The sequence below is a fragment of the Pyxicephalus adspersus genome, chromosome Z (genome assembly GCF_032062135.1).
Source record: "Pyxicephalus adspersus chromosome Z, UCB_Pads_2.0, whole genome shotgun sequence".
NCBI lineage: Eukaryota > Metazoa > Chordata > Amphibia > Anura > Pyxicephalidae > Pyxicephalus > Pyxicephalus adspersus.
In genome coordinates, this window is record NC_092871.1 from 50,104,071 (window position 1) to 50,130,243 (window position 26,173).

The 26,173-nt window shown below is 40.5% G+C and overlaps 1 protein-coding gene across 6 annotated transcripts in view; it reads left to right on the plus strand.

The window, feature by feature from the left end:
• Window positions 1-26,173, plus strand: part of KCNT1 (potassium sodium-activated channel subfamily T member 1) — a 187,491-nt gene that overhangs the window by 131,237 nt on the left and 30,081 nt on the right. For all 6 annotated transcript variants that reach the window (XM_072429352.1, XM_072429355.1, XM_072429350.1 and 3 more), the window contains 10 exons: window positions 245-381; window positions 3,914-3,977; window positions 6,464-6,572; window positions 6,994-7,102; window positions 8,614-8,763; window positions 15,740-15,969; window positions 21,744-21,960; window positions 23,556-23,661; window positions 24,010-24,182; window positions 24,713-24,784. In XM_072429352.1, coding sequence (XP_072285453.1) covers window positions 245-381; window positions 3,914-3,977; window positions 6,464-6,572; window positions 6,994-7,102; window positions 8,614-8,763; window positions 15,740-15,969; window positions 21,744-21,960; window positions 23,556-23,661; window positions 24,010-24,182; window positions 24,713-24,784 — 1,367 coding nt within the window. The remainder of the gene's footprint in view (window positions 1-244; window positions 382-3,913; window positions 3,978-6,463; window positions 6,573-6,993; window positions 7,103-8,613; window positions 8,764-15,739; window positions 15,970-21,743; window positions 21,961-23,555; window positions 23,662-24,009; window positions 24,183-24,712; window positions 24,785-26,173) is intronic.

The following is a 26,173-nucleotide window of genomic DNA, read 5'->3' on the forward strand; positions in this document are numbered from 1 at the left end:
AATTTAAAAAAAAAAAATTCATGAAAAACAGTGGATCACTTTTGGTACAGAAATCTAGACCTCAGTGTAACGCTCAGGTGGTTAATGAGGAAATAAGAACTGACAGTTGCTCCCAACATGTAAGGAAAATTTTGTAAGCCCAAAAGTGATGTATATGGCTAGCTCCTGACCAAGCCTGTACATACAATTTGTTTACCTATGTGTTTTTTTAACTTAAATTTGCTATTTACATCATCTCTTTCAGGATTACTATGTTGTTATTCTCTGCCCAACGGAGATGGATATCCAGGTTCGACGAGTTCTTCAGATACCGTTGTGGTCTCAGCGTGTTATCTACCTCCAAGGGTCAGCACTAAAAGATCAGGACCTCATGAGGGCAAAGTATGTATGAAATGAGGCATGGATGCCCAATCAGATTTCAGGATTTATTTTTGAAAATATTGTGTTAAAAACATTTTCTACATATGTGTATGTATTGTGGGATAGCCCGTAGCAACGGGCGGGGGGGGGGGGGGGGTCGTTCAAACAGGAAACAGGGACAGCAGGTTAAAAGTATATCAAGTATTCACTAATACTGTTGTCACAAAAAAACAAAAAAAAAAAGCCTGCCCTCTGACTAACTGTTAGATCCCTTTACTAACAATCCTGCCCAACCTTGGGCTGCGCAGGACTCTAAGCATACAGCTTTTCCAAATATAGTCTTTAGCCAAATATAGTGTCTTTACTCACAGTTCTCCTTGGACCTCCTCCCAGCTCACCAGCCAAGAACAGAGACCCACGAAAAAGCAGACTGGGAGTTTGTATCCACAGCCTAATTTCCAGGATGGGTTTCAGCTGAGACAATTACACTTGAATATCCCCAGGCCTCTTTAGCTCCCCCATCTGGCCAAGAAGCTCATTGTCATTCAGCCTGGTACTTCAGCACCCCCTTCAAGTCAAAAGGAAAACTGTCCGATAACACAGAAAAATACTCTGCATATAACCTGTATCTGGTGCAAATGTCAGGTAGGTATGGACCCGAGATGAAGCATCTGCATTCCCCATCTGTTCACCACGTCGATGCTTGATAGTAAAGCTAAATTCCTGAAGAGGTAAGAACCATCTATTAACCCTCCTGTTAGTCTCCTTGTTTTGGGCCATCCACTTTAATGGGGCATGATCTGTTATTAGCAGAAACTGTCTGCCCAGCAGATAGTACCTCAAGGAATCAAGAGCCCATGTCACAGCCAAACATTCTTTTTCAGTCGTAGCATAATTTACCTCATGGGCCTTTAACTTCCGACTGAGGTAAACAATGGGGTGTTCTTCCCCATTTTGAACCTGGGATATCACTGCTCCTAGTCCAACATTGTACGCATTAGTCTGCACCACAAACTCCTAGAGAAGTCAGGAGAATATAACACTGGCTTGTTACACAAAGCCTTCTTTAATGCCTCAAAGGCAGCTTTTGCTACTAGGGATTATTTAACCATTACTGATTCCTTCCCTTTTGTCAAATTTGACAGGGGAACAGCCTGGGATGCAAAGTGAGGAATAAAGCGTCTTTAATAGCCGGCGATCCCCAAGAAATTGGCGTGGCCAATTCTGGATGGTCTCTACTTTCTTTTCCTGAGGCTTTATTATTCCTCTTCCAATGGTGTACCCCAGATATTTGGCTTCTTCTAGCCCAATAGCACACTTTTTAGGGTTCGCGACAAACCCTGCTTTCCTCAGCGCGTTTAGCACTGCCTGAACTTTTACTAAATGCAAAGCCCAATCTGCCCTATGAATATTACATCATCCAGGTAAGCTGCTGCATATTTTTGACGGGGTCGGAGTACCTTATCCATCACCCGCTGGAACGTAGTTGGAGCATTCTGTAACCCGAAGGGCATATTTTGGTACTGGAATGCTCCGTCAGGGGTCACAAAAGCAGTTTTCTCCTTAGCTGACTCAGACAGGGGAATCTGCCAATATCCTTTGGTAAGCTCTAAGGTGGTAATGTATATAGCATTCTTGAACAGATCAATCAACTCGTCTACCCGAAGCATAGGATAGATATCAAACTTTGTGATCTGATTCAGCTTACAGTAATCGTTGCAGAATCTCCAGCTCCCATCTGGTTTGTGGGCTAACACAATTGGTCTGGACCTATCGCTTTTGGACTCCTTTATAACCCCCATTTCAAGCATTTTTTAACTTCCTGACGTATTACCTCTCATCTAGCTTCAGGAATCTGGTAGGGTTTCAATCTTACCCTTTCACCTGGAGGGGTGATAATATCACCTGGAGGGGTGTAGCCATGGATGTTTGTCCAGGCAAGTTGGAGAACATATCCCTATTTTGGAGCACAAAATCTCTCTCTTCCTGTGGTTGACTCTTTGACAAAGTGTCTGGTATCCAGACTTCTGAAATTACAGAGTAAGACCGAGCAGGTAGCTCTGTGTTCCCCACCGTTAATGTTTCCCTTTCTTTCCATGGTTTCAACAAATTCACATGATAAATTTGCTCTGGTTTCCACCTACCAGGTTGGCTAATCTTATAATTTACGTCACTAAGTTTTTCCATGACCTCATAGGGGCCCTGCTATTTTACTAGGAATTTATTTTCCACTGTGGGAACTAGTACCAAAACTCTATCCCCAAGGGCAAAAGTACAGATATGTGCACCCCAGTTATAGATTCTCTGCTGCGCCAACTGCGCTTGGGCCAGATCCTCTTTAACCAAGGGCAATTATTACCTGCGCAATTCTCTCCCGCATTTGTGCCACATGCTCGATGGCACTTCTATGAGGGGGGAACTTTTACTTTCCCATGTTTCCTTAGCAATATCTAACAGGTCCACTGGGGTGCCTCCCATATATTAATTCAAATGGAGAGAATCCGGTTGAGGATTGGGTAACCTCCCTGATAGAAAACCTCAAATCTGGGAGTGGACAGTCCCAATTTTTCCCGTCTTTATCTACTACCTTCCGCAACATGTTTTAAAGTTTTGTTAAAACGTTCCACTAAGCTGTCTGTTTGAGTGTGATACACCGATGTGCGTAGCTGTGTCACTTTTAAGAGTTTATAAAGCTCTTTAGTTACCCGGGACATAAACGGGCTTCCCTGATCAGTAGGTACCTCTTTGGCCACGCCTACTATAGTTTTAGCAGAGGTATTTCGGAGAGGAATTGCTTCAGGATACCGAGTAGAATAGTCCATTATGACTAGGATATATTGATGGCCCCTAGCTGACTTTAGCAATGGGCTAACTAAAACCATGAAATCCTCTCAGAAAGGACTTCAATGATGGGGAGGGGAACCAAGGTGCTAAGAAAATGTGGCATTGGGGTAGACACCTGACATACTGGACAGGAAGCACAGTCCATCTCCAACTCCTTGGCGAATAAAACCTCTGGACTATTTTCTCTCTGGTTTTCTCAGCCCCCAGATGCCCCCCCTAGGAGGTGGCTATAGCCACTAGCTCAGCTTTCTCCAGCATTACCACACTACCCATGTCCAACAGCCCACAATCAATTTGGTATTCAAATACATTTTAGGGTAACTTTGGGTTGTATTAGAATATATACAATACTATTTGCATTAATCAAAGTTTTGAACCTTTAAAATGAAGAGTGCCATGGCTCTGTCTGGTGCCAAACAGCCTTCACACAAAAATGTTCCAGATAGGCCTTGAACTTACTGTACATGCATTCCAAGGCCTAAATTATCCTACTGATTGATCTGTACTTCTCTGGATGGCTGTCAACTATAAAGATCTCTAAGTTACACTTAAGGAAAGGCCTTTAAAATCCAACTTTACTCATAATATTTAATATGTACATTTTGTCATGCTTTAGTTGAGTATGAAGTACAAATCCTGATATATTCCTAATATATTGCATTTGATGTATAATGTGATGCCCCCATATAAAAGATGTTCTTTATTGCAGGATGGATGACGCAGAAGCCTGTTTCATCCTAAGTAGCCGGAATGAAGTGGACCGCACTGCTGCTGTAAGAATCCCCCTCCCCATCCCTACCACCTACACATTGTTTTTACAGCTGGAAGAAATGTAAGAATGAAAAAATGTGGAATAGGCTTCCTAAGGAGTTGGTTCTAGCAGATAGAGTTGATTATTTGAGAGATGGATTGGATTCTTTCCTAAGTCTACTAAATATTTAGGGTTGTGTTTAGAGTTGTAAAAATACAAAGAAAAATTGTTGATCCAGGACTTTGTAACAATGCTGTTGGGGATGAAAAAGGTTTTTTTTCTTGTTAAAGTAATTTCACCAAGCTTTACATTTTATAAGGTTATTTTGCCTTCTTTTTGGATTGGATTTTGAAAAATCTTATAGACCAGTGGTGCCCAACCTTTTTTCATCTGGGTGCCGCTGTGGACATTGAGATAAAACTCGCAGGCCACAATGCAAACCAAATTAAAGATGTATATTTAAATCTAGAAAAGTTTTAATTCAAAATTAAATTGAAATGTTTCTAGTTACTGTAATGTTCATTTACCAAATAAAAGAAATGACCAATCAAGAATTACTGCATTCACCATTTGATGCTCATTTTAAAAATGAAAACTAAAGCTATCATACAGTGCTGGCTGGACATATATTCCTCCCCGCTCACCATTCCTGTACCAAAGAGCAGAAACCACACCATACAATACGTCCTGTCAGTTATGAGGGGGCATTAACTGTTTTGTACCCCAATAACTCTGCAATGGAAACTTCCAGTGAAATGCAATTCATGTGACAGACAGCCAAGGGGGACATGATCTTACTAATACATCTTCAGATCCTTACATCTCCCCATTCCTGAGAAATGAGGGTTCACAGAAGGTAAGTGGCCAGATATGTGTGACAGGGTAGCATGGTATAATAGCTAAAGTTTTTATTATCTGTGAAGGTACCACAGCAATACAGTGTTAGGCAGAGTTAGCCACAAGAGTAACTGCACAGCAACCTCGCTGCCAGCCTAAACACAGCCTTGAAGTTTTGTATGTATGTAGTATGTATTTCTGGCACCGCAGCACAACATAAAGCAAATTGACAGTATTGCTCATTGCCATGGAAATGGTTCCTGGGGGTCCCTAACATGCAAACTCAATTTGGGGACCCTGGTCTTGAAATAGCCCCCTTTAATGTGAAAACTGGCAACTTGTTATGTTTAGGGGGCTGAAATACATTTTAGTAACAGCTCTCAGGGTGTACCCTGAAATTCACGCTTCTATGTCAATCCGTGTAGGACAAATGAAGGTTTATACATGGGGATGATGACAGCTGCATGGACACAGACAAAGTACAAGGTGGGTGGGGGACAGCGCTAGCTGATTGGTGACATTATTCTTATATGCTCACTCTCTGGAAGCTAACACTGAGCATGCTCAGGAAGTTCCCTGTACTGGTAGCACAATTTAATAGACAAACATAGGAGACGCGCGCACCCCATCCCCCGCAAGACAAAAAGCAGAGGGGGGCCGGATATGGTCCTTGGGCCGTAGGTTGGGCACCCTTGATTAGAGGATACAAGGTGTTATTTTATACTTTTTTAATTGAATTTACCAGCCAGGATTGATTACATTTGGAAAGATTGCAATATTTGTCTTTTCTCTTTGTTGGCTAAAGGTATCCTCAGTGAAGTCCATGTCCTGGCTTTCATGTACTGCAAAATCCTGAACTTTCTCCCCAACTTTAAAGTTGGGGAGGAAGTTTTGGACACTTGTGTTAGCATTTGTAAAGGTCCTCTAAGTGTACAAGGCTGGAGCATTGATAATGCCAGGAAGATTCTGGAATTCCTAAAAACAATATGATGATTTTTCATTGTGCCTTTGATTTCAGTTTTATATTTAATGTATTATAAATTTATGCCAAAGTCTTTGCATTTTCTGGATAAAGGAAAACACAAGGCATTAAACCCTCCATGTTTAAAAGGTCAATTCGTTCCAATGTGCCAGGTCACACCTGAGTGTTTTTGGGTGACTTATTTTTTAGCATTAAAGAAAGAAAACACAATTTGCAGCTTTGTAAATGTTTTTAATGCTTGTAAAACATCCATAAACAGGTGCAAAGGCAGAATGTTTATAGGTCTTTAAGAATATTGTCAGCATAGCCCGAATAAAATATCAGCTGGAACCCAATTCTCTATCCAATACCAGCCTTGGAGTTTAGGACATTGCTAAACCTAGATCAAAAACACCGCTACATTAATTTACACAGTGAAAATGTTTGTGTAGATATATGTGTAAATATATATATATATATATATATATATATATATATATATATATATATATTATTTACAACAAACCATTTATATATATTTAGAGATTTATACAATAACATAAACATGTTTTCAATGGTGTAGATAACAGCCTCTCTGAAATTAGCTCTTGACATTTTATATTATTGGACCAATACAATACAATTTCTGATCTGGTATTTATGACCCAGTCATGGTCCATCTAAAGGCTTGTTCTTATTTCCATTATTAGGACCATCAGACCATCCTGAGAGCCTGGGCCGTGAAAGACTTTGCTCCCAACTGTCCTCTGTATGTCCAGATTCTGAAGCCCGAAAACAAATTCCATGTTAAGTTTGCAGGTAAGTTCTGAGGTAATATGACTGTGACATGGATAGTCCATAGGTCACTTGGAGAAATTTGTGAAGCATCACTCCATGAAAGAACAAAATAGGATACAAGGTGCTTCTTTACAAATTTGAATTGAACACCAAAACATCTGCAAAAGACTCAGCAATTATGGCAGGGTTTGTTGCTATTGGACTATCCAAGACATTTGAACTCAGAGGCAGACCCTGCTCACGAGGATTAACTAAAATTTTACTTTTGGATGGACTAACCATTTTATTTTAGTTTTTAATCCAAGGGAAAAAACTTTGATGAGCCATGAATATGTTGCATTCAAATTGACCCAGGACAAAATTTTTCTGTTCCTTATTATAAAATTGCTTAGATAAAAAATAGTTAATATAGTGTGGTAATAATTCTGCTCTTTATTTGCAGATCACGTGGTTTGTGAGGAGGAGTTTAAATATGCCATGTTAGCACTAAACTGTGTGTGTCCTGCCACCTCAACCCTCATTACACTACTCGTTCACACCTCCAGGGGGCAGTAAGTTTATTTTTTAATTTAGTAATTTGACACATTTCACAATTCCAAAAGAGCACATTGAACCACAGCTGAGAGATCTGGAGTAAAACTATTGGTGACACAAATGTGAGTATGAATTTGAAAATCCAGCAGCTGACCTAGGTATTACTTTGAAACTTACTTGCTAACAACAATCCTGCAAGGAATAGCCACACAGTGTTAAAGAGCATTATGCACTTACAAGAACAGCTCATACATTGTCCCCTCTTAATATATACATTGTCTTGCAGAGATTTTCAGTCCAGTGATTTAGTTGCTTTTGGTGGCCTAGTAGGGCTAGCTGACATAAATCAATTATGTTAACTATCCAGATTTTATTTGTGTCATTTTCCCAATGATAGCAATGTAATTAAAAGTCAAGCACTTTAAGTCAATCAAACATCAGTATGGAGTGTAGAAACTTTAAATAGTTGTTTTGTGAGGGTGTGTGCAGGTACCCTTTAATTGTCCTTGGTTGCACCCATGTGTGAAATCATTTTCCTCCTCCATAATCAATATTGCATGCCCTAATCTTTAAATATTACATCTGCAGATAACAATTTCCAGCATTTCTGCACAGCTCATGTGATTTCTTCCAGTCTAGTCAGCCCAGCGCAACTGACCTAGAATTCTGCACCTCAGCTTAGCCTTTTCTGAATATTTTAACCTGAATTGAGTTCATGCTTTTGCTACAGCACCCATAAATACTTAATGGTATGTGAGCACTCATGCATGTGATGGGATTTTAAGGAATCAGAGATTGTTCAGCAACTGTTTGTCATTTCTTGGAAAGTTTCAAACTGCTTTTGGAATTTGCTGCAGCAACTTAACACTCACCATGTAATGGTCAGTTGTGTGCATCATCACTTCAAAGGTAACCTGTCCTGAGAAAAAGGGGCAGCTGCTGCTGAATTTCTGTTGCGTTGCTGATACAGTCCCTGACCCAGAACAAGTATATAGTTCAGGATTCATTTTGAAATGTCCCATTTCAAGTCAAAGCAGTGAAAGCTTCCAGTGTTTTTTATATTATATTTATAAAATATATTTTATATTATGAAAAAAAAGAATAAAATATTAAAATCACTTTATTCTACTTTTAATTTATGTCACCAGTTAGGTACACTGAGTGCATGCATGTATATCTAGGTTGGAGACCCAGATGGCATAAATACTTTATCCAATAACCTGCTCTGTCTTCTTTTCAATTTATATGCTAGAAGTGAATGTGTCACCAAGATTTCTTGCAAGGATGGTTATCTGTGTGATGTAGACATAATGTCATCTTGTGGTTACAAATCTGAATACAAAACAGATTTCTAAAAAATATTTTACTCAGTCTTACAATATTACCGTACAATCTTACAGTATTACTGTACAATCTTATAATCATTTATTATAATATTATTGGCATGTAAATGGTCTTTTGTCAACCTGAACTTGAATACATAAGGATAGCTTGTTCTGGTTAAATTTCCTCTTGCTTCTCTCCATAGGGAAGGGCAGCAGTCCCCAGAGCAGTGGCAAAGGATGTATGGGAGATGTTCCGGAAATGAGGTCTATCACATACGCATGGGAGACAGCAAGTTCTTTATGGAGTATGCAGGCAAAAGCTTCACCTACGCTGCTTTTCACGCTCACAAAAAGTAAGTGACACGGACAGTTTGGCCCTCGCTGTTTAACTATTTTATGGCCAAAGGTCAGTGATGTTGAGATGCCCAGGTGAAATTTAGCAGCACCCCTACGCATTGGGTAAAGTACCATAACTCTTACCAATATGCCTACCTAAAGTTGTTTTACAGTGACCACCATTTTTTCCGCACTGTAATGCACAGTGACAGCTGTAGCCAGCTCCATGGAAATAGGGATACAGTGATAGATGCAGCAGACACTATTGTTTGTAAACAGGCCTCATGTAGTCACCATGAATGGTTATCATGACGATTTAATCAAAAACAAGCAACTGCCATTGACAATTGGAAATGGAATTTAAAATAACCATCTTTCAGCACTGGTCACCATGCCTGTGAACATTTTTCTACAGATTGGGTAGGATAGGTTAGAACTTGACTGTGGTATGCAAGAGCCCCTTTTCTCAATAAACCATTTTCTTCCACACCATCCCCACCACCCGTTTTCTTTTAAATAAAACCAACAGGCAGGTATGGTGAAATGGCCTTGCGAAGTTTATTAATTTTGCAACATAGTTTACCATAATTTACATATCTTAAATAACCATAAATAACAATCATAACAGCAACAATAACAACAACTCAAGACAAAACCTTACTCTTAAGGTAAATGCCTTAACCTTGTGCGTCCCTCCACACCCGCAGGGCCCGCTGGATCCCTTCCTGTAATCTAAGTAACCACATATCAATGCCCACTGCGCTCAAATGAAGGCCATCCCCTTTGCAGGAATTGTTGGTAACCCACTTCCAAATCCCTATGGCGGACAACGAGACCCCCATTCTGGGCAACAAACCTACCCACTTCCCTGTTAACTTTTGCCCTTGCTTTATTTAAGCGGTCCAACAACCGAACCCAACGCTACCTCGTTCCGGCCACCATCTCTGACCAAACAATCAAAAGTTCAGGAAAAGCCACTCTCAAACACAAGAAATCCCATTATATCACAAATTAGGTCCCTCATAGATCTAATCCCCAAATCATTGCCCCCAGCGTTGATTACCACAACATTTGGGGGGTCTATCCAAATGAGAAAATTTATGTATCTCAGGCAACACCCTACCTCACAACATCCCTGAAACCCCCAGTCACCTCACCACCCCAACCTCCCGTGGAATTCCTAGTTGACGGCCCTCCGGCCTGACTGCAGCTCTCCTGGCACCCCAGAAAACGTATGAATGGTCAATGATTCAGATCAAACATGGCTCCGCTCCTAGTACAATAAAGAAAATTTACAGATACCCCATGTCATTCTAGCACCACCCCTCCCCACCCCAGTGCACGTAACCCCGTGCTCACACACCTTCAGCCAAATGTGCCCGAACATAAAGTCGATACTGCCGCGACTCCCATCTGTCCTATACCAAATGAATGGGAAGCATAAGCACCTTTGTCCCGCCCCAACACCCGCAAACATTTTCTGAAAACTGACAAAAAATAAAACCTGGTCAAACGTTTCCCATCCATATGCACCAGAAATAATCCATTTTTTTAAGGCCTTCTTGCTAAAAAGGCGCGAACCGCCTCCACCGGACAAGCCATGCTATTACCCACAGCACCCAATTGCACTTGAACGACGAATAAAAACCCGAACCAAGTCTTGTTCCGCACCAACATCCCCCACTTGAATACCGCCCTCTGATGAACCAGCTGCACCCAACAGTTCCCCAATCCGAAATGCTGCAAAGAAAGCCAAAACTAAAGCAGCCCTAAACAAAGCCACTAAATAATCTAAAAAACAAATTCCCCCCAAAGAAACCAGCAAGTCCAGCAACAATGAATATGAAACTGGCCGCCTATTATAAGCTACCAACCCCCCTCCCCTTTTCTATATCCTTTTAACATCTGGTTAACCACAAAAAATTTTGTCACATGAGTAACACCCCAACACTTAAACCAGAAAGCCAAAGCCGACATCTTTTTATTTAACAGTGACACCGAAATACCCTCCTCAGTCAATTTACTAATGAAACACAACAACAAACCCAAATAATCATCCCCAGAGCGGGCCCTCCTACACTCACAAAATATGACACCACTCCCTCCATACCGTTAAACATCCAGACCAAGTCACCCTGGCAACTGACTAACGCAGCAATGCCATCACGGTTCCGTCACAACCTTCCAGATCCCAGGCGGGCAAGGGATGCTGAACTGGTCCGCTTCTGGCGCCAACTGCCGAAAAGACCTCCACTGAAACCGAGAGAGAGCATCCGCCACAGAATTAGAAACCCCCCGGAATATGTTGTGACCACAAGAAAATGTTAAAACGCAAAAATAGAAACACCAAATAGCGCAACAAGCGGATAACCTGCAGCTAAGAAGCAGACCACTTAATTACCGCCTGCACCACCCCCAGATTGTCACAAAGAAAGCGAATCCTTTTATTTGACAGTTGATCCCCCCACAACTCCACCACCAACACAATTGGGAAGAGCTCCAACAGTACAAGGTTAGAAACGAGATCCCTTGCCACCCATTCCAAGGGCCCGCACTCCAAGCCTCCTGACAATACACTCCGTAACCCTTAAGCTGCGTACACACGGCAAATTTTTCTCGCCCGATAATCGGTATCGGCCAATTATCGGGCAAAAATCTGCCGTGTGTACAGTCGGTCGTCGTCCATCGTCCGACGACCGTCCTGGCGGATCCATGGACGATGGACGACGACCGATCCTAATGAAAGGGAAGGGGAGAGCGCGCAGCAGGGTGCCGCTCCGTCGCTCTCCCCCTCCCCTCTCCATAGAGCATGAACGGTGCTGTATGTACAGCATCGTTCATGCATCGTGCAGTCTTTTCTCGTTGGAAAGGATCGTGAAAGATCCTTTCCAACGAGAAAAATTGCACGTGTGTACGCAGCTTTAGAGCCCACTGCATCCGTGAATAATTCCAAATCCTCCGTACTTACCAGACCGTCCATCCATAATGCCCTTCGGTTGCATTCTGACAATAACTTTTTCCACACTTGCAAATCCGCCTGCAATTCCTTAGTGATCCGCACAAAATGTTCCACACTTGACCCCAGCCATTGCTGCTGACAAGGGCCATGCAAAGATCCTGCCCATCGGCATGATCCTACAGGCAAAATTGAGTTTGCCCAGCAACAACTGTACAAGCCGCAACCGCATCTTCTTGGCTCCAATCACAATCCTCACCTTGTGCAAGCCATCCACTTTCTCTGCCAGCAACCTACATTCAATTTTCATTGTCTCAATCTCAGTGCCCAAAAAGTACAATGCAGTAGTCAGACCTTACGTCTTCTCTGACACCAGCGGCACCCCAAATCTCTCTGCCACAAATTGAAGCGTCCCCAACAAAACGTGACACACCCGGGATCCTGCCGGGCCCACACACAGAAAGTCATCCAGATAATGCAACACAGAATCTACCTCTACTAGGTCCCACTCCAAAAACATGCTGAAGCATTCAAAAAGTGAACAAGATAAAGAACTGCCCATTGGAAGACATCTGTCCACAAAGTACTGACCCCTCCACTGACACCCCAACCATCTTTGGCTCTCCAAATGCACCGGCAAAAGGCGATTGCCAGCAACGCTCCCTTCCCATCAAACGAGGCATAGGATACCGAACACAACTCAAGATCAATTGCCTCATTCACAGAGCCCCCCTTTTGAAAAGATACATGGTGTATCAATCAAAACTTATTCGCCTTCTTCTTATGGAACCTGGGCCCAGCGGTGACACCAGTAAAATCTCCAAAGGGGGGTGAAGAAAAGGCCCCGCCATACGCCCCAAACTTACCTCCTTCTGCAACTTGTCATCCACAACTTCCGAGTGACTTCAAGTTCCTTGGCACCACCACCATGTCACACGGAATACAAAAACCCAAAGTAAAACTTCCCTCTAAATCCCCGCTGCCTGCCTATCTGGGTACATATTTAGGATAGGAAGCATTCTTCCTACTTACACCGGGGTCCTCACTTTTTCCAGAAACATCCCCTCCACCCTGCTGCTGATACTGCCTGTTACAGTGGGCTGTCCCTCACACCCTGAACATTCATGTTTGAACCTGCACGACAATCCAAATTTGCACACTCCTTCATTGAATTGCCAACATGTCCCCTTCCTCCACCAGGGCGACAACCAGGGGGACCCGGGATTCCTGCCCCCCCCCCCCAAAAGGGGGGGAACATGACTGGGAACTCACCTTGGCTGACATCATCAGCCGCATCCACAGCCCAATATCCTTATGATTCCAGCGCAGCAAAGGTCAGACCGCCTTCCGTTGCCCAAACTGTTAATCATATCTCAGCCACGCCTGACCACCATAGTAAGCCTCATTAATACCATCGGGATAACCAAAAACAGCAGAACAATTCTCCGGTGCCTACTCACCCAGCACACTGGCCAAAATAGAGAAGACCTGCAACAAATTACCAAACGTCTGCGGAATAAGCCGATACCGCCGCGCTTCTTCATCCCCCCTTTTACTATCTGCGCCTAAACCCCTCTCAACGTTAAAGTGCTCTAACGGGAGCAAAGTAATTATATCAACATATTCCCCTTTCCAAATTTTTTTCCCGCACCTCCTGCTTCAAATGTGACCCCAACAGACCTTCAAAGCACACGTACACTTCCGCAGCAGCAATCCCTCCTGGACGATCCTCCACCAATCGGGCCCCAGACATCTCAGCCAGAACTGTGAGACAGCCAGCTCCTGATTCCTGGACGACCGGGAGGGCACCCTCCGCAACGGTGTCCCACGGCTGCGCTCCCGAGGGCTCCGTCCATGACGAGGATTCCTCCCAGCACCACTCGCAGCCACAGTAGCCGGCTGGCTAGCAGGGCGACCTGGAGGGTCCCTTGCGGTGCTCCTACCATGACGCCGAGCCCTTTGGATTTCTAGGCTCAGGCCCACCTGTGGCCGAGAAAGCCGTGGCGTTGCTCTATACACAATTTGGACCACCACTGGACCTTTAGCATCACGAACAAGCGAAGCCAGCTATCCTTCCAGCCACCCTGCACCCTTCTCAGCAGCAGCCTGTAATTGGGCCCACAAGGCCTCCACGCCAGCTATAGGTAAGAATAATCTCACTCAAACTTCTGTAAAACTGAACAGCCCCTTTTTCCCCCTGTATTTTTTATGCCCTTTGATACCCCTCCCATTGTTATAACAAAGGACCAATCCTACAACTTTTATTAATTAACCATCCCCTTCACACAACTCTTGACCTCTCAGCCTTCCCCCCACAGTCATGTTGGCTCACGCCTAGCTCCCCTCTCGCAGGCTAAGAGGCCTCCCTGAAGAACACAGAAAGGTTAGGATCAGGAGAATGCAGCGTGTCAGGAATCCAATACTTAAGAATGTTTACTAAACTATCTTAGTGAATCAAAGTACATCAACTAAGATGAACACATAGGTCCTATACCTTACACATATCAATGTTACCCCAATACGTTGATCTTGATTTTTGCTCTCCACCACTGCCCTGATAATTTAACACTCCTAGTCACTGAAATCACAAGAAAAAAATCCCTGAATATTAAGTACAACAAGACCTTTAGCCCTTATGATCAGGCCCTCCCCAAATCACATACAAACTGGGATGTTGGGTTGATGGTGGATATTGGCACTGCCTGGCCTGCTTTCCCCCCTTGGATTTGCCATCTTGAAAGACTGGTTATTATTTTTATTATTATTATTATTATTATTATTATTAATAATAATAATAATAATAATAATAAACAGGATTTAAATAGCACAGAATTCATTATAGATTGTACATTAAATAGGGATTGCAAATTACAGACGAATACAGACAGTGACACTAGAGGAGGAGAGGACCCTACCCAGAAAAGCTTACAATCTAGGAGATGGGGGAAGTAACACACAGTAGGAGGGGAGATATGTCAGTGGTGGGAAGTAGTGACGATTTCAAAAGACAGAAGAAGATGGGTAGACAAGTTTGAAAAATGAGCAGAAAGTAGTAGCAAGCAGAATAGGACAAGGATAACCATTCCAGAGAGTTGGGGCAGCTCTAGAAAGGTCTTGAAGCTGTGCGTGGGATGAGGTTGTGAGTGAGGAAGTCATTAGTAGGTCATTAGATGAGCAAAGAGAGCAGCTAGTGGAGTATTTTTTACCAGGCCAGGTCACAAAGGTAAATGGGACAAGAACTGTGGAGGGATTTGAAGGCAAAGCACAGGAGCTTGAACTTGATTCTAAGGTGAAATGGAAGACAATCGGTAGAACTACAAAGAGATGCAGCAGAAGAGAGCGGTGGGAAGGATGGATAAGTCTGGCTGCAGCATTCATAATAGATTGTAGAGGAGAGAGTCGGGTTAGTGGAATACCAGAGAGGAGGAGGTTACAGTAGTCCAGTTTCTTTTGCTTTTAATACTTGGAAGATATGATTTCAGATATAATACCAGTCTCATCAGTTTTGAGGACGCTTATGTTGTAAAACCCATCAAAACACTGTGTGAGATTGGATGTATAAATAATGTTAACAGCTAACATATCTTTATTATATCATATCATATCTTACATATCTATTTTTTATTATATAATAAATTATATTTTTGTGAAAAATATGTGAAATGCTGAAAAATTTGTGTTTGATTTGTGTTTAATTTAGGTCTTTAAAAAAAGAATTTGTCGATGTAGCTCTAAAAATATACTCCTGATTCTTCGATTGCTTAGAATAAAAGGGTTTTATCTGTACGCTAAACTTTTCTTTTAAGTAAACATAATTAGGAACTTGAGTTCCAGTTACTTGCCATTTCTGGTTTCTGTAACATAACCCTCTGTACAGGTATCTCTGCAGGATGAACATTTTGATATACCAAAGCCCTTTACGACATCATTAAACCTAGAGGAACTTTATATAAATACTGTGTAGTGACTTACCTCGTAATAGTGGTATACTAATACTAATACTAATACTAAGTAATACTAATTGTCATTTTGTGTAGGTATGGTGTTTGCCTAATAGGTGTGAGGAGAGAGGACAATAAGAGTATTTTGCTGAACCCTGGACCTCGGCACATCATGGCCAGCTCTGACACCTGTTTCTACATCAACATCACCAAAGAAGAGAACTCAGCCTTCATTTTCAAACAGGAAGAGAAGCAAAAAAAGAAGGGGAGAGGAATCTATGGTGAACCATCTAGACTCCCTGTTCACAGCATTATCGCAAGCATGGGTAAATACTTACATTTACATTTATTTTTTTATCAGGACCAAACATATAGTTCCCCCCCTAATTTCACTGTGGTCAGTTGTTCACCCAGGTCTACTGGTTTACACTTCAGATAGAGCATTTTATAAAGACTATTTGTATACAGCAGTTCAAGCTTTCTGTCTGTAAGCAAGATACAGTTATCCTGGATTCTATGGGAGTAAAAGGTGTACACAACATACAACATATGCCTTACACCATGGAATCCATGTAGTCCACGGAGCTGTATGGAAGTAGGAACAAATTGCATTTTTTTATGTTTTATTTCAGGTGTGGTTCTAAATTGTCCAATTTTCAAATATGAATGCATGTCCTAACTCATTCTCCTAAAATAGGGAAAACATTTTTTTTACACTTGTATATGAAGTAATGACATAAAACTGTTGCATACTGTATTTGTAAGCTGCTTGAAACTAAATGAAAACAATGGCCACAGAGGGAATGTTAGAAGTGTCAGAGAGGCATGTTCTGTTTTGGAGTAAATGGATGAAGAAGGAAACCCATGTTACATTGTGTTATGAGAACATTGTGAACAGCAGGACACAAATAGCCAACAGCTGTCACAACTGGGGATAATGGATTCATATAACTTGGTAAACCTAGGAGATGTACTGCAATCACATGGCAATATGGGAGGCAAGCCCAGGAAATTACTTTGATACAGAACATTCCCTCTGTTCTTCAGTTTAACCTGTTAACTGCCATTTGTCACCTTATAGACAAATTTAAATGCCGTGTTCTGTCTGTGCTAAATTTATTTACTGCTGACAAAAACTCTTCCTTTGATTTATTAGTCCACAGAACATTGTTCCACAAGCTTTACTTTGCTTAAATGTTCCACAGAAATCTTTACACAAAGTTCTTTTCGGTTTGCTTTTTTATTGGGGGGGATCAGGGTTGCCACTTTGGCCAATTATAATAAGATATATAATGTTGGTGGCCCTGATTAAAGATACTTCTATCCTTCAGATATTTATCATCATAGTGCCTCATAGCTGCTGCACATTATATCATTGTTCAGAACTGCAATGACAGCTTCTTGTAGAGGGAAATCTTCCAGCACCAACTTCCTTTAAAAATCTCAAATGTCATGTCATTGAATGCTGAGAGATGTAAAGGAAGCTGTTGTAAACTGATTGTGGGCTCTTAAGGGCAGGGTCCTCTCCTCCTATGTCACTGTCTGTATTTGTCTGTCATTTGCAACCCCTATTTAATGTACAGCTCTGCGTAATATGTGGGTGCTATAAAAATCCTGTTTATTATTAAAATTAATAATGCTGCAAAGTGTGGAAAATTGTGCCTTTTAAGAAAACCATACCCATCAATCAATGTACCACCATAGCATTTTTTAGAAGGTACACTTTAATTAGCCCACAGAAATATGTTACTACAATGCAAGATTTAAGGTTTCCTGACCTTTTATGGGTCCAGGCTTTCTACTACTACCTACAGGAAAGAATGGGAACCTATGGCATCTGAGATCTCTGATGCTCAATAAAAACAGGTCTATGGTTGTTTTAGAGTTTGATGATGTGGTACACAACTTAATCGGTGCTCTGTGTCATCATCATTATGTATCATTATGTAGATGCCCTTATTTAGTCTTAAGAGGATAGTTGCACAGTGCATTCATAAAATTACATTTCTCATAATCACTATACATACTGCTTTCCTGTTTTACTCATCTGAAGTTAGGGCCAAAAATATGGATGGGACCTGAGCTTTGGATAGGAGCATAGGTGGAAAGATCACTGTGTATTCTGCAAACAAAAAGTTAGCATATACTAGGGTCAGAGCGAATTTGCAATGAACACCTGATCCTTTCCTTTAAAAAAAATAAAAATAACTAGTCTTAAGTACAGGAGAACCCACATCAGCCACCTTTAAATCAGTACTAAGTACCTGTCAGCCAATTATTGGGCAATGCTCAGTATAAGTAGCTATACAATAATACATACGCTTATTTGTTTCACTCTTCCCATTTAATACAGAATTATTTTGGTCCTGGTCTTGAGCCCACACAGAATCTTCTGATTCTTTGAAGTCATGTAAATTGTAATCATCTTATCATAGCTGAAGGCATTTTGTATGGTAAAAGATTCCATTGGCAATAAGGAACATTTAATTATGTATTCTCTATAGTCTGGAGGCGATGTATTACCCTGCTCTAGTTAGACATTTATTGCTCTGCAGTTTTAGATGAATTGACATTATGGCATTCTTTGACCTTCATAATTAGTGGCAGCAAGGGTCATTTGTAGAATTGGAGAACATTGTGTAATGGTGCTAGTGGTGTAGCCTTTTCCAGCCATGTTCTTTCTTTCCCATCGTAAATAGTAACCCCAGCTCTGAGAATGCGGTTTTCAAAAGTAGTATGAAAACTTTACAGTTTTCACTGATTTTTTTGTTTTACTTAGCTTGTTACTGTGCACAGCTGACAGCTGTCCAAGTCTGAATACTCTGTTTGGCATCCATAGTTTTGTACCATCACTGCACCGGGGATCACTGTTTTTATTATATTTTAGAAGCACTCTTTTGTTAGCTTTAGCTTTTATGTGTTTTGGGATGCTAGGACTGATTTAGTTAAGATCTCGAGTCTGGCCTCCTAACAGAATGAATGTTTGTAATGTCTGGGTTACCAAGCTTGTACTAGAAGAAAAGGAAAAAAACACTTTTAAGTTTCCTCTGCGCATGATTGGATATATAAAGCGAATATAGCCTAAACTTATTTACTCATAATTACTTTGCTAGATCAACAGTGTTTATTACATTACTTCCTTTCCCCCCACAGCTTTTATTCTCATTTTGCAGATGCATTTGTTCCACATAAAACTAGGCCAACTCTGAACACAAATGTTAACTATTAAGGACCATTACTCACTGAGCCACATCACTAAACTATCCATTTGTTTGTCCAAAAGCAAAAGAGAAAAGAGGTGGTTGTGTCACTTCAACAAAACATAGTCTATATTCTATATATATTCCATAGTCTATAGTCTTTAGCCATCTGATATTTTGGAGGTGAACAAAAATCTTCAGTTCATTTCTCCTAACAAAATCTGAATAATTCAATTGTCTTCATTCATCTGAAGTTGGACTGTGATGATTTGTGAGATTTGCTTTTTTCCAGTAAATAGACTTGAACATCTGTATGTGAGGATATTCTAAATGCTGCCAGAAGAATGCACCATTAGGTATGTGCATTCAGATTCAGAGTATAATAATAGACATGCTTTAGAACTGTTCAGTAGCCCTTTAGAAGTCTAGATCTTTATGTACAAGACAGAATAAGGGTTGACCAAACATAATTACCTAGATCACCACTGTATGCACATTACATTGGTGTAATTGGTTTGTGTAGTTTAAATAATTAGGTATTTTTACCTATTAATTACCTAATCTGCCTAATTTCATATTAATGTATGGTGATTTTCTGATTCTTTATGAAAGTTTGATATAAATTATCTAGTGACAAGACCATTTTACTGAATAGAGACAGCCTCAGTGAACAGCTGGCTGATTTCTATCTGCTAGTCAAAAAAGACAAAAAACAACCTGTGAAATAGCTTTTTAAATGGCTAAAATAAATACAAATTGTTTGCTTCCAATTTATCAGCCAAATATAAACTGCCAAAGTATTATGTCTATAAAACATTTTGTGATACATTATACTATATAGAAAAATGGAAGGAATAGCTGCCCATTAGAGGTCCCTTTTAAGGTTCCTGCTTTGTTTTAATAATATAAAACTGACAGCCCCTGCTGTTGGAGTCCCATGAAAGATGCTGACTTGCAGACTGTCCTTCAAAGTGTACTTTTACTGGGCTTCCTGATGTGGAATAATGACACTGGAGTGAGTAGAGATGGCAGCAAGTCCCCTGAGGTCTAAATGGCTTCAGACAGATCAGCTCACCCAGACATAAAAACAGCCTTTGGCAAAAATGACATTTATTCATTTTTTTAACCTCTTTATTTACACTCCTCTTTTTAACAGGTGGGTAAATGGGTAAATATGGAGGAAGAGAGTTTGAGTGGGGGAAAGGAAGAGGGAGGGATGTGAAAAAGCTATGTAGATTGGTAAAGAAAATGGGCAGGAGGCATAAAAAAAGTAGAAAGGCTTATGGACAAAGTGTGTGGGTAGGTGATCTTCATCCATCAAGCAGTCATTCCCATTTGGATCCTTAGGATATGGTAGATGGGAGCATGATTTATTTGTACTCTAAAGTTGATTGGTAGTCAATCTAATGGAGCTACATTTATCTAAATGTCTGCCAGTAAGGAGGTTACTACAGCTCTAAAAAGTTTTTCTGGAATTTAGGTAGGAGACTTCTGCTGCTATATGAACTGCTGACATGACATGAACAATAAACCAATTTCAATATCTATATCGGAGCAAAGGATAGGTCCATTCAAGTCAAGCTAGATGCCTGAAAATTGGTGCTGGCAGCTTTCAAAGTAGGAAGGTTAAGCTGCGTACACACTTGCAATTTTTGTCGTTGGAAAGGATCTTTCACGATCCTTTCCAACGACAAGGGAGTGCACGATGCATGAACGGTGCTGTACATACAGCACCGTTCATGCTCTATGGAGAGGGGAGGGGGAGAGCGACGGAGCGGCACCCTGCTGCGCGCTCTCCCCTTCCCTTTCATTAGGATCGGCTGTCGTCCATCGTCCGTGGATCCGGCAGGTCGGTCGTCCGGACGATGGACGACACCGACTGTACACACAGAAGATTTTTGCCTGATAATTGGCCGATGCCGATTATCGGGCGATAAAAATCTGACGTGTGTACGTAGCTTTAGTCTTTAGTACGGAGGGTACAGACAATGTAATGTGTAGTTTATATGGAAAGGTATTGATCGAGTTTCCTGGGAGCCTTCGTGTAGGGGTTACAGGAAGGATTGGTGTTAGAGGTCCCAGGAAGGGTTAGTGCTAAGGTCCCAGAAAATGTTATAGCTTGGGGTAATGGGAGAGTTAGGGAGGGAACTTTTGGTAAATTAGTGTGAGGGTTGCAGGGCAGGTTAGTAATGGAGTTGGAAGGAGCATTAGTGCTCGGGTTATAGGTTTCTAAGGTTATTTTAATTGTAAGTCTGAGGGTAACAGGGAGGGCTGGCATGAAAGAAACTGGTGCTGAAAGCTAATGATCTATGAAAAGGTTCCCACAGAAGAAAGGAATGAGAATATGAACAGTTTGTTGAGAGCCAAAATCCTTCTTTCCTGTATATTGGATTTCTATTATCTGTCTGCTGTTACCTGAGACAGGATCTTACATCAGGATCTTACATCTATAAGTAATTTTAAATGGTGCAGATTAAGGTTTCCAGGCAGAGTCACCTCCAGTTTCATCTTTCATCTATTTTATCCGGGGGTTTTGAGTGGTAATTTTGGATTTTGGCCAAATGCTGCACAAGGGTTACAGTATTTATCACTTAACAGCAAAGATTTATGTCTGGGCGAGACAATGTATTGGGTACTTTATATTTGGAAATTCAAAACAAGTAATTTATTTATTACTGATTGCTTACAGTTCTGTGTACAGTCTGTTATATATTGCTATATGATGCATTTTTCATTTCAAAGTCATATTCCAATCTGTTTATGACATAATTATGGAAATTTTGAACAGCATTAGAGTTCACTATACAAAATCAAACATGTTTCTTGCAGGCATATTCAGAAAAGTAATTGCATAATGAAACATCATTACAATGTGCAGATTATTTTTCTTTTTTATTAAGGGACAGTTGCAATGGATCTTCAGAACACAGATTGCCATCCTGTAAACAACAGCAAACTTACACTGCCCTCCGAAAATGGTTCTGGCACCAGAAGGCCCAGCATCGCTCCCGTTCTGGAAATTGCAGACAGCTCTATCGTGTTACCATGTGACCTTCTTAGTGACCAATCAGAGGATGAGATGGCCCAGTCAGATGATGAAGGTCTCCCAGTTTTGGAGTAAGTTTATTGTGGTTGTAGAGTGTAGAATTTATGTACTATAATGTCTAGACAGGTTTTCGCAGTCCGGTATTTTTCTAAACCATTGTTTCTCAACCTTTTTAACATGGAAACCCTTTTTAACATAGAAATAACTCTTTGAAATAATTACTATACGGTACCATTCTGAGAGGAGCAGAGACAGAAAATACTGCAGGGAAATCTCACCATTGTCTGTGTGCCTGTACGGGGGCAGAGACACAATTCATTTTGGGGTAGCATGAGCTAAGAGATCATGATAACATAAATACATTTGTAAATTTGTATAGATTTTGAAGCCTTCTTCATCTCCCATAGACTTCAGAGGGATTTGCTGACAACATCAGGTTCAGTGTTTATTTTCAGGGACAACATTTATTTTTTGCAATTGATACATGATGTTGCTATGGCCCTGATTTATTAAAGCTCTCCAAGGCTGGAGAGAATATACTTTCATTAGTGAAGCTGGGTGATTCAGCAAAGCTGGAATGGATCTGGTCCAGGATTCAAAGCATTTGCTAGCAAAAAGCAAATGACATTTAAGAAATATGTTCCTGGTTTGCTGGATCACCCAGCTTCACTGATGAAAGTGTATTCTCTCCAGCCTTGGAGGGCTTTATTAAATCAGGCCCAACGTGTAGAACTGACTCCTATCGTGGTACAATGCTGCCCTCGTGTGGCTGATTATCAGATTACCTGCAATAATTGGGAACATATCTTAGGCTACGCACACACGTGCAAAAAGTATTCTTGTAAACAAATGATTAACGCCTGATCGTCCGATAATCATTAACAAAAAAAGTGAACGACTGGCCAATGACGTCGGTGAACGATGAATGTCACTGGAAACGAACGACCATCCCGCGGACCTGATTGGGCGACGATCGTTGATTGTTCTGTGATACACTTTCTCTGGTACCTGTCACTTCCTGCATCGTTCAGACAATCGTTTCTAGTTTGTGTACATTATTGGTGGATTATATTTGAACAAAAAATTGTGAATAATCAATCTGTCGTTAATCGTTCGTTTTCCAGCGATAATTTTTGCAGATGTGTACGTATCCTTAGATAATAATTCCTTGGGTGCATATGATCTAAATATTGCATTCCTCTGGGATACCAAAACCTGTTTTTCTGTATTGACAGCCTTTTCAAAATGAATATAAACTAGTGTGTCTGTAATACACTATTGTGTAGGGAAAAGGCCTTCACTGAAAACAAGTATATACTGTACCAAGTATAGTTGTCTATACTTATACTGAAATGCTTTCATTCCTTATAAACAGCTGAAATTTTAAAACAGTTTGCAGAGAGAGGAGAAGTAGATCAGGCTTTATCAGGCTTTATTAGCACATCCTTGTATCTAATCTCTTCTGTCTGCCTCTAACAAATGCTGCACGCATATTGATAAGTCAAAGGTTTTTAAAGGACACTTTTGGTTCTGGAGGTAAAAAGGACAAGGTCACTTCCTATAAGCATAGCTTCAGGATCAGAAAATATGAGTCTCGCCTGCTCTCTACTGCCTGGTAAACTGATAGTCATGAATAATATTCTTTATTATACTTTTTAATTCATAGTTATGTGAAAGGATACCCCCCAAATTCACCATATATTGGGAGCTCGCCAACTCTTTGCCACCTCCTTCCATCGAAAGCTGCATTCTGCTGCCTACGTTTAGATAAGGTATTATATGTTATATGAAGTAATTCTAAACTAATGTTTGAACAAATGAGTATGCAAAATAAAGTTTTAATTGTGTCAGATAATTTTTCCTGTGTTGTGGCTGCCTTAATGTTGGAATATACTCAGAAAATTTAGAAAACTTTGGCAAGTTTGAGAACTTTGTTGGAAGTTGAGTTGATACTTTATGATTGCACTGGAGAGTTATAAATTGCTGGTACTTGTCATATTGTTTTCTGATGCACAAGAGGCACCCAGCCAGGCAAAAAATGTGCCTGTGTCCCCGGGGAGTGTGTTGACAGGTGTCTCCTGCATTCTTCAGTAAGACTTGGTGTCTCCCTGCACACACAGGGCTGCAAACACAACAGCTTTGAAGATGCCAAGGCCTACGGCTTCAAGAACAAACTGATTATTGTGTCTGCAGAGACTGCTGGAAATGGGCTCTATAATTTCATCGTTCCCCTAAGGGCATACTACAGATCACGCAAAGAGCTCAATCCGATCGTTCTCCTCCTGGACAATCCGTACGTAATTCCTATATTTTATCTTTGTGAAGGGGCAGAAGCCAGCACAACACAATTCTGAATGGATTTTTTCTAGCTGTAAATGAATGGGTGCAAACTTCTAATTTTCAGTTTTAATAATATAATCCTGTTCCTGAACCATTTCAATTATTCAGTTTGCTACAACTTTCTGCCCTGCCTGCTTTTTAAAAATCGTGCTACTGTGAGCCCCCAAGTGTGATGTAAAGCCAAACACTACTGTAAATACCTACTTCAATTTCCGCACTTTTATATTTTATTTTTTGCACAGTGCAGCATCCTATTGCCTGTGGGGATTTTCCTATATGGGTGGGTTTAGGGTTCCAGGCTGCATGTCACATCACCTTCCAGCAGTGATCTGGTCCTCTGGTAGGCATGCCCATTAAATGGAAACCCTGTTTTAAACAGGTCTTGCTCCCCTTTAAAGGCACAAGCTCAGATATTCAGGGTGCAAGTTTTGCTTTTTACATTTATATATGTATTTTTGTTCTTTTGTCTTCTTCTTTTACTAGGCCAGACAATCATTTCCTAGAAGCAATATGCTGTTTTCCAATGGTCTACTTCATGGTTGGCACCATAGATAAGTAGGTTTGTTTATCAGTATTGAGCAGCTGTCTACCTTATTTCACAATATTTCTCACTCTTTACTTGCATCCCTAAAGTCCCTGTGATATAAATATAAAAAATAAGGGGGGGGGGGGGGGACACCAGACATGCCATAAAACCTTATCAAAATAAATTGTTCAATATTCAGAAAGAGAGAGATAGAGTGAAAAGTAGGATTTTGAGGCATATATAAGGTTAACTTGTGTTTATTGTGTATATAATCCAGGTAGTCCTATTACCAACATAACACTCCTGGTCTAAGTATATAGTTGAGGCAAAACAAAGAAAAACACTTTAAATTAGCAACACAATAGATATTTATCTTAAGGTTATTGGGTTATCTCATGTCCCCACGCATTTCGCCAAGATTGCTTCCTCAGGGGATTATTGAGATCAAGATTATAGATATGAACAATAATAACTAGTTGATTGGTATTTGGTAATCCTGATATCTAGAAACAAGTTGTTTCCTTGTTTGTCAGTTTTGGGTAGCCTTCGACAAACTTTCACTTATACCTCACCATTTATCTTATCTATTTTTACCCATTTTTACCCCATAAAGGGAACTAGGGGTACTTCAATGTGGATAACTTCGTGGTATCGTCCACCTCTGCTTTTAAGCACCTTAATATCACTATGTAAGTCATTTATGATTGATTACATTGGATGGATCTACATAGAATTCTTTGTTATTTGGTTTATTATACCATATTCATATGTGTATTGTTTTGTTTGTTTCTGTGTACTGATTAGTTATTATTCTTCGAAGTATCTATCATCATGATCTCAATAATCCCCTGAGGAAGTCATCTTGGCGAAATGCATTGGGACATGAGATAAGCTAATAACCTTAAGATAGGTATCTATTGTATTGCTAATTTAGATTTTTTTTCTTTTTGCCTCAATTATATACTTAGACTGGGCGAGCTATGTTGGTAATAGGATTACCTGGATTCTACACACAATAAACACAAGTTAACCTTTTATATGTTCTATATAAATTTTTTTGGCAGGAACCTAATCCTATCCTTTTACACAAAATATTTCCAACAAGCCTATCCTGTTAACACCCTTTCTGTCTTATTATCAAAATAAAATAATAGTTTTGACTAGATTTGAATATATATATCTATATATATATATATATATATGTATATAAATACATATATATATTTATATATATATATATATATATATATACACACACACACACACATGCACGCACACACACATTTGATTTCTGCAGTATATACAAGGTGCTTATTCAATGGTGTGATACTGGGATACTCGGAGTATGTTAGATTGCCCCTTTAAGGTACAGCAGTAGAGATTAGAGTACCTCTTTAGGGCTTGTGTCTAATAGTATG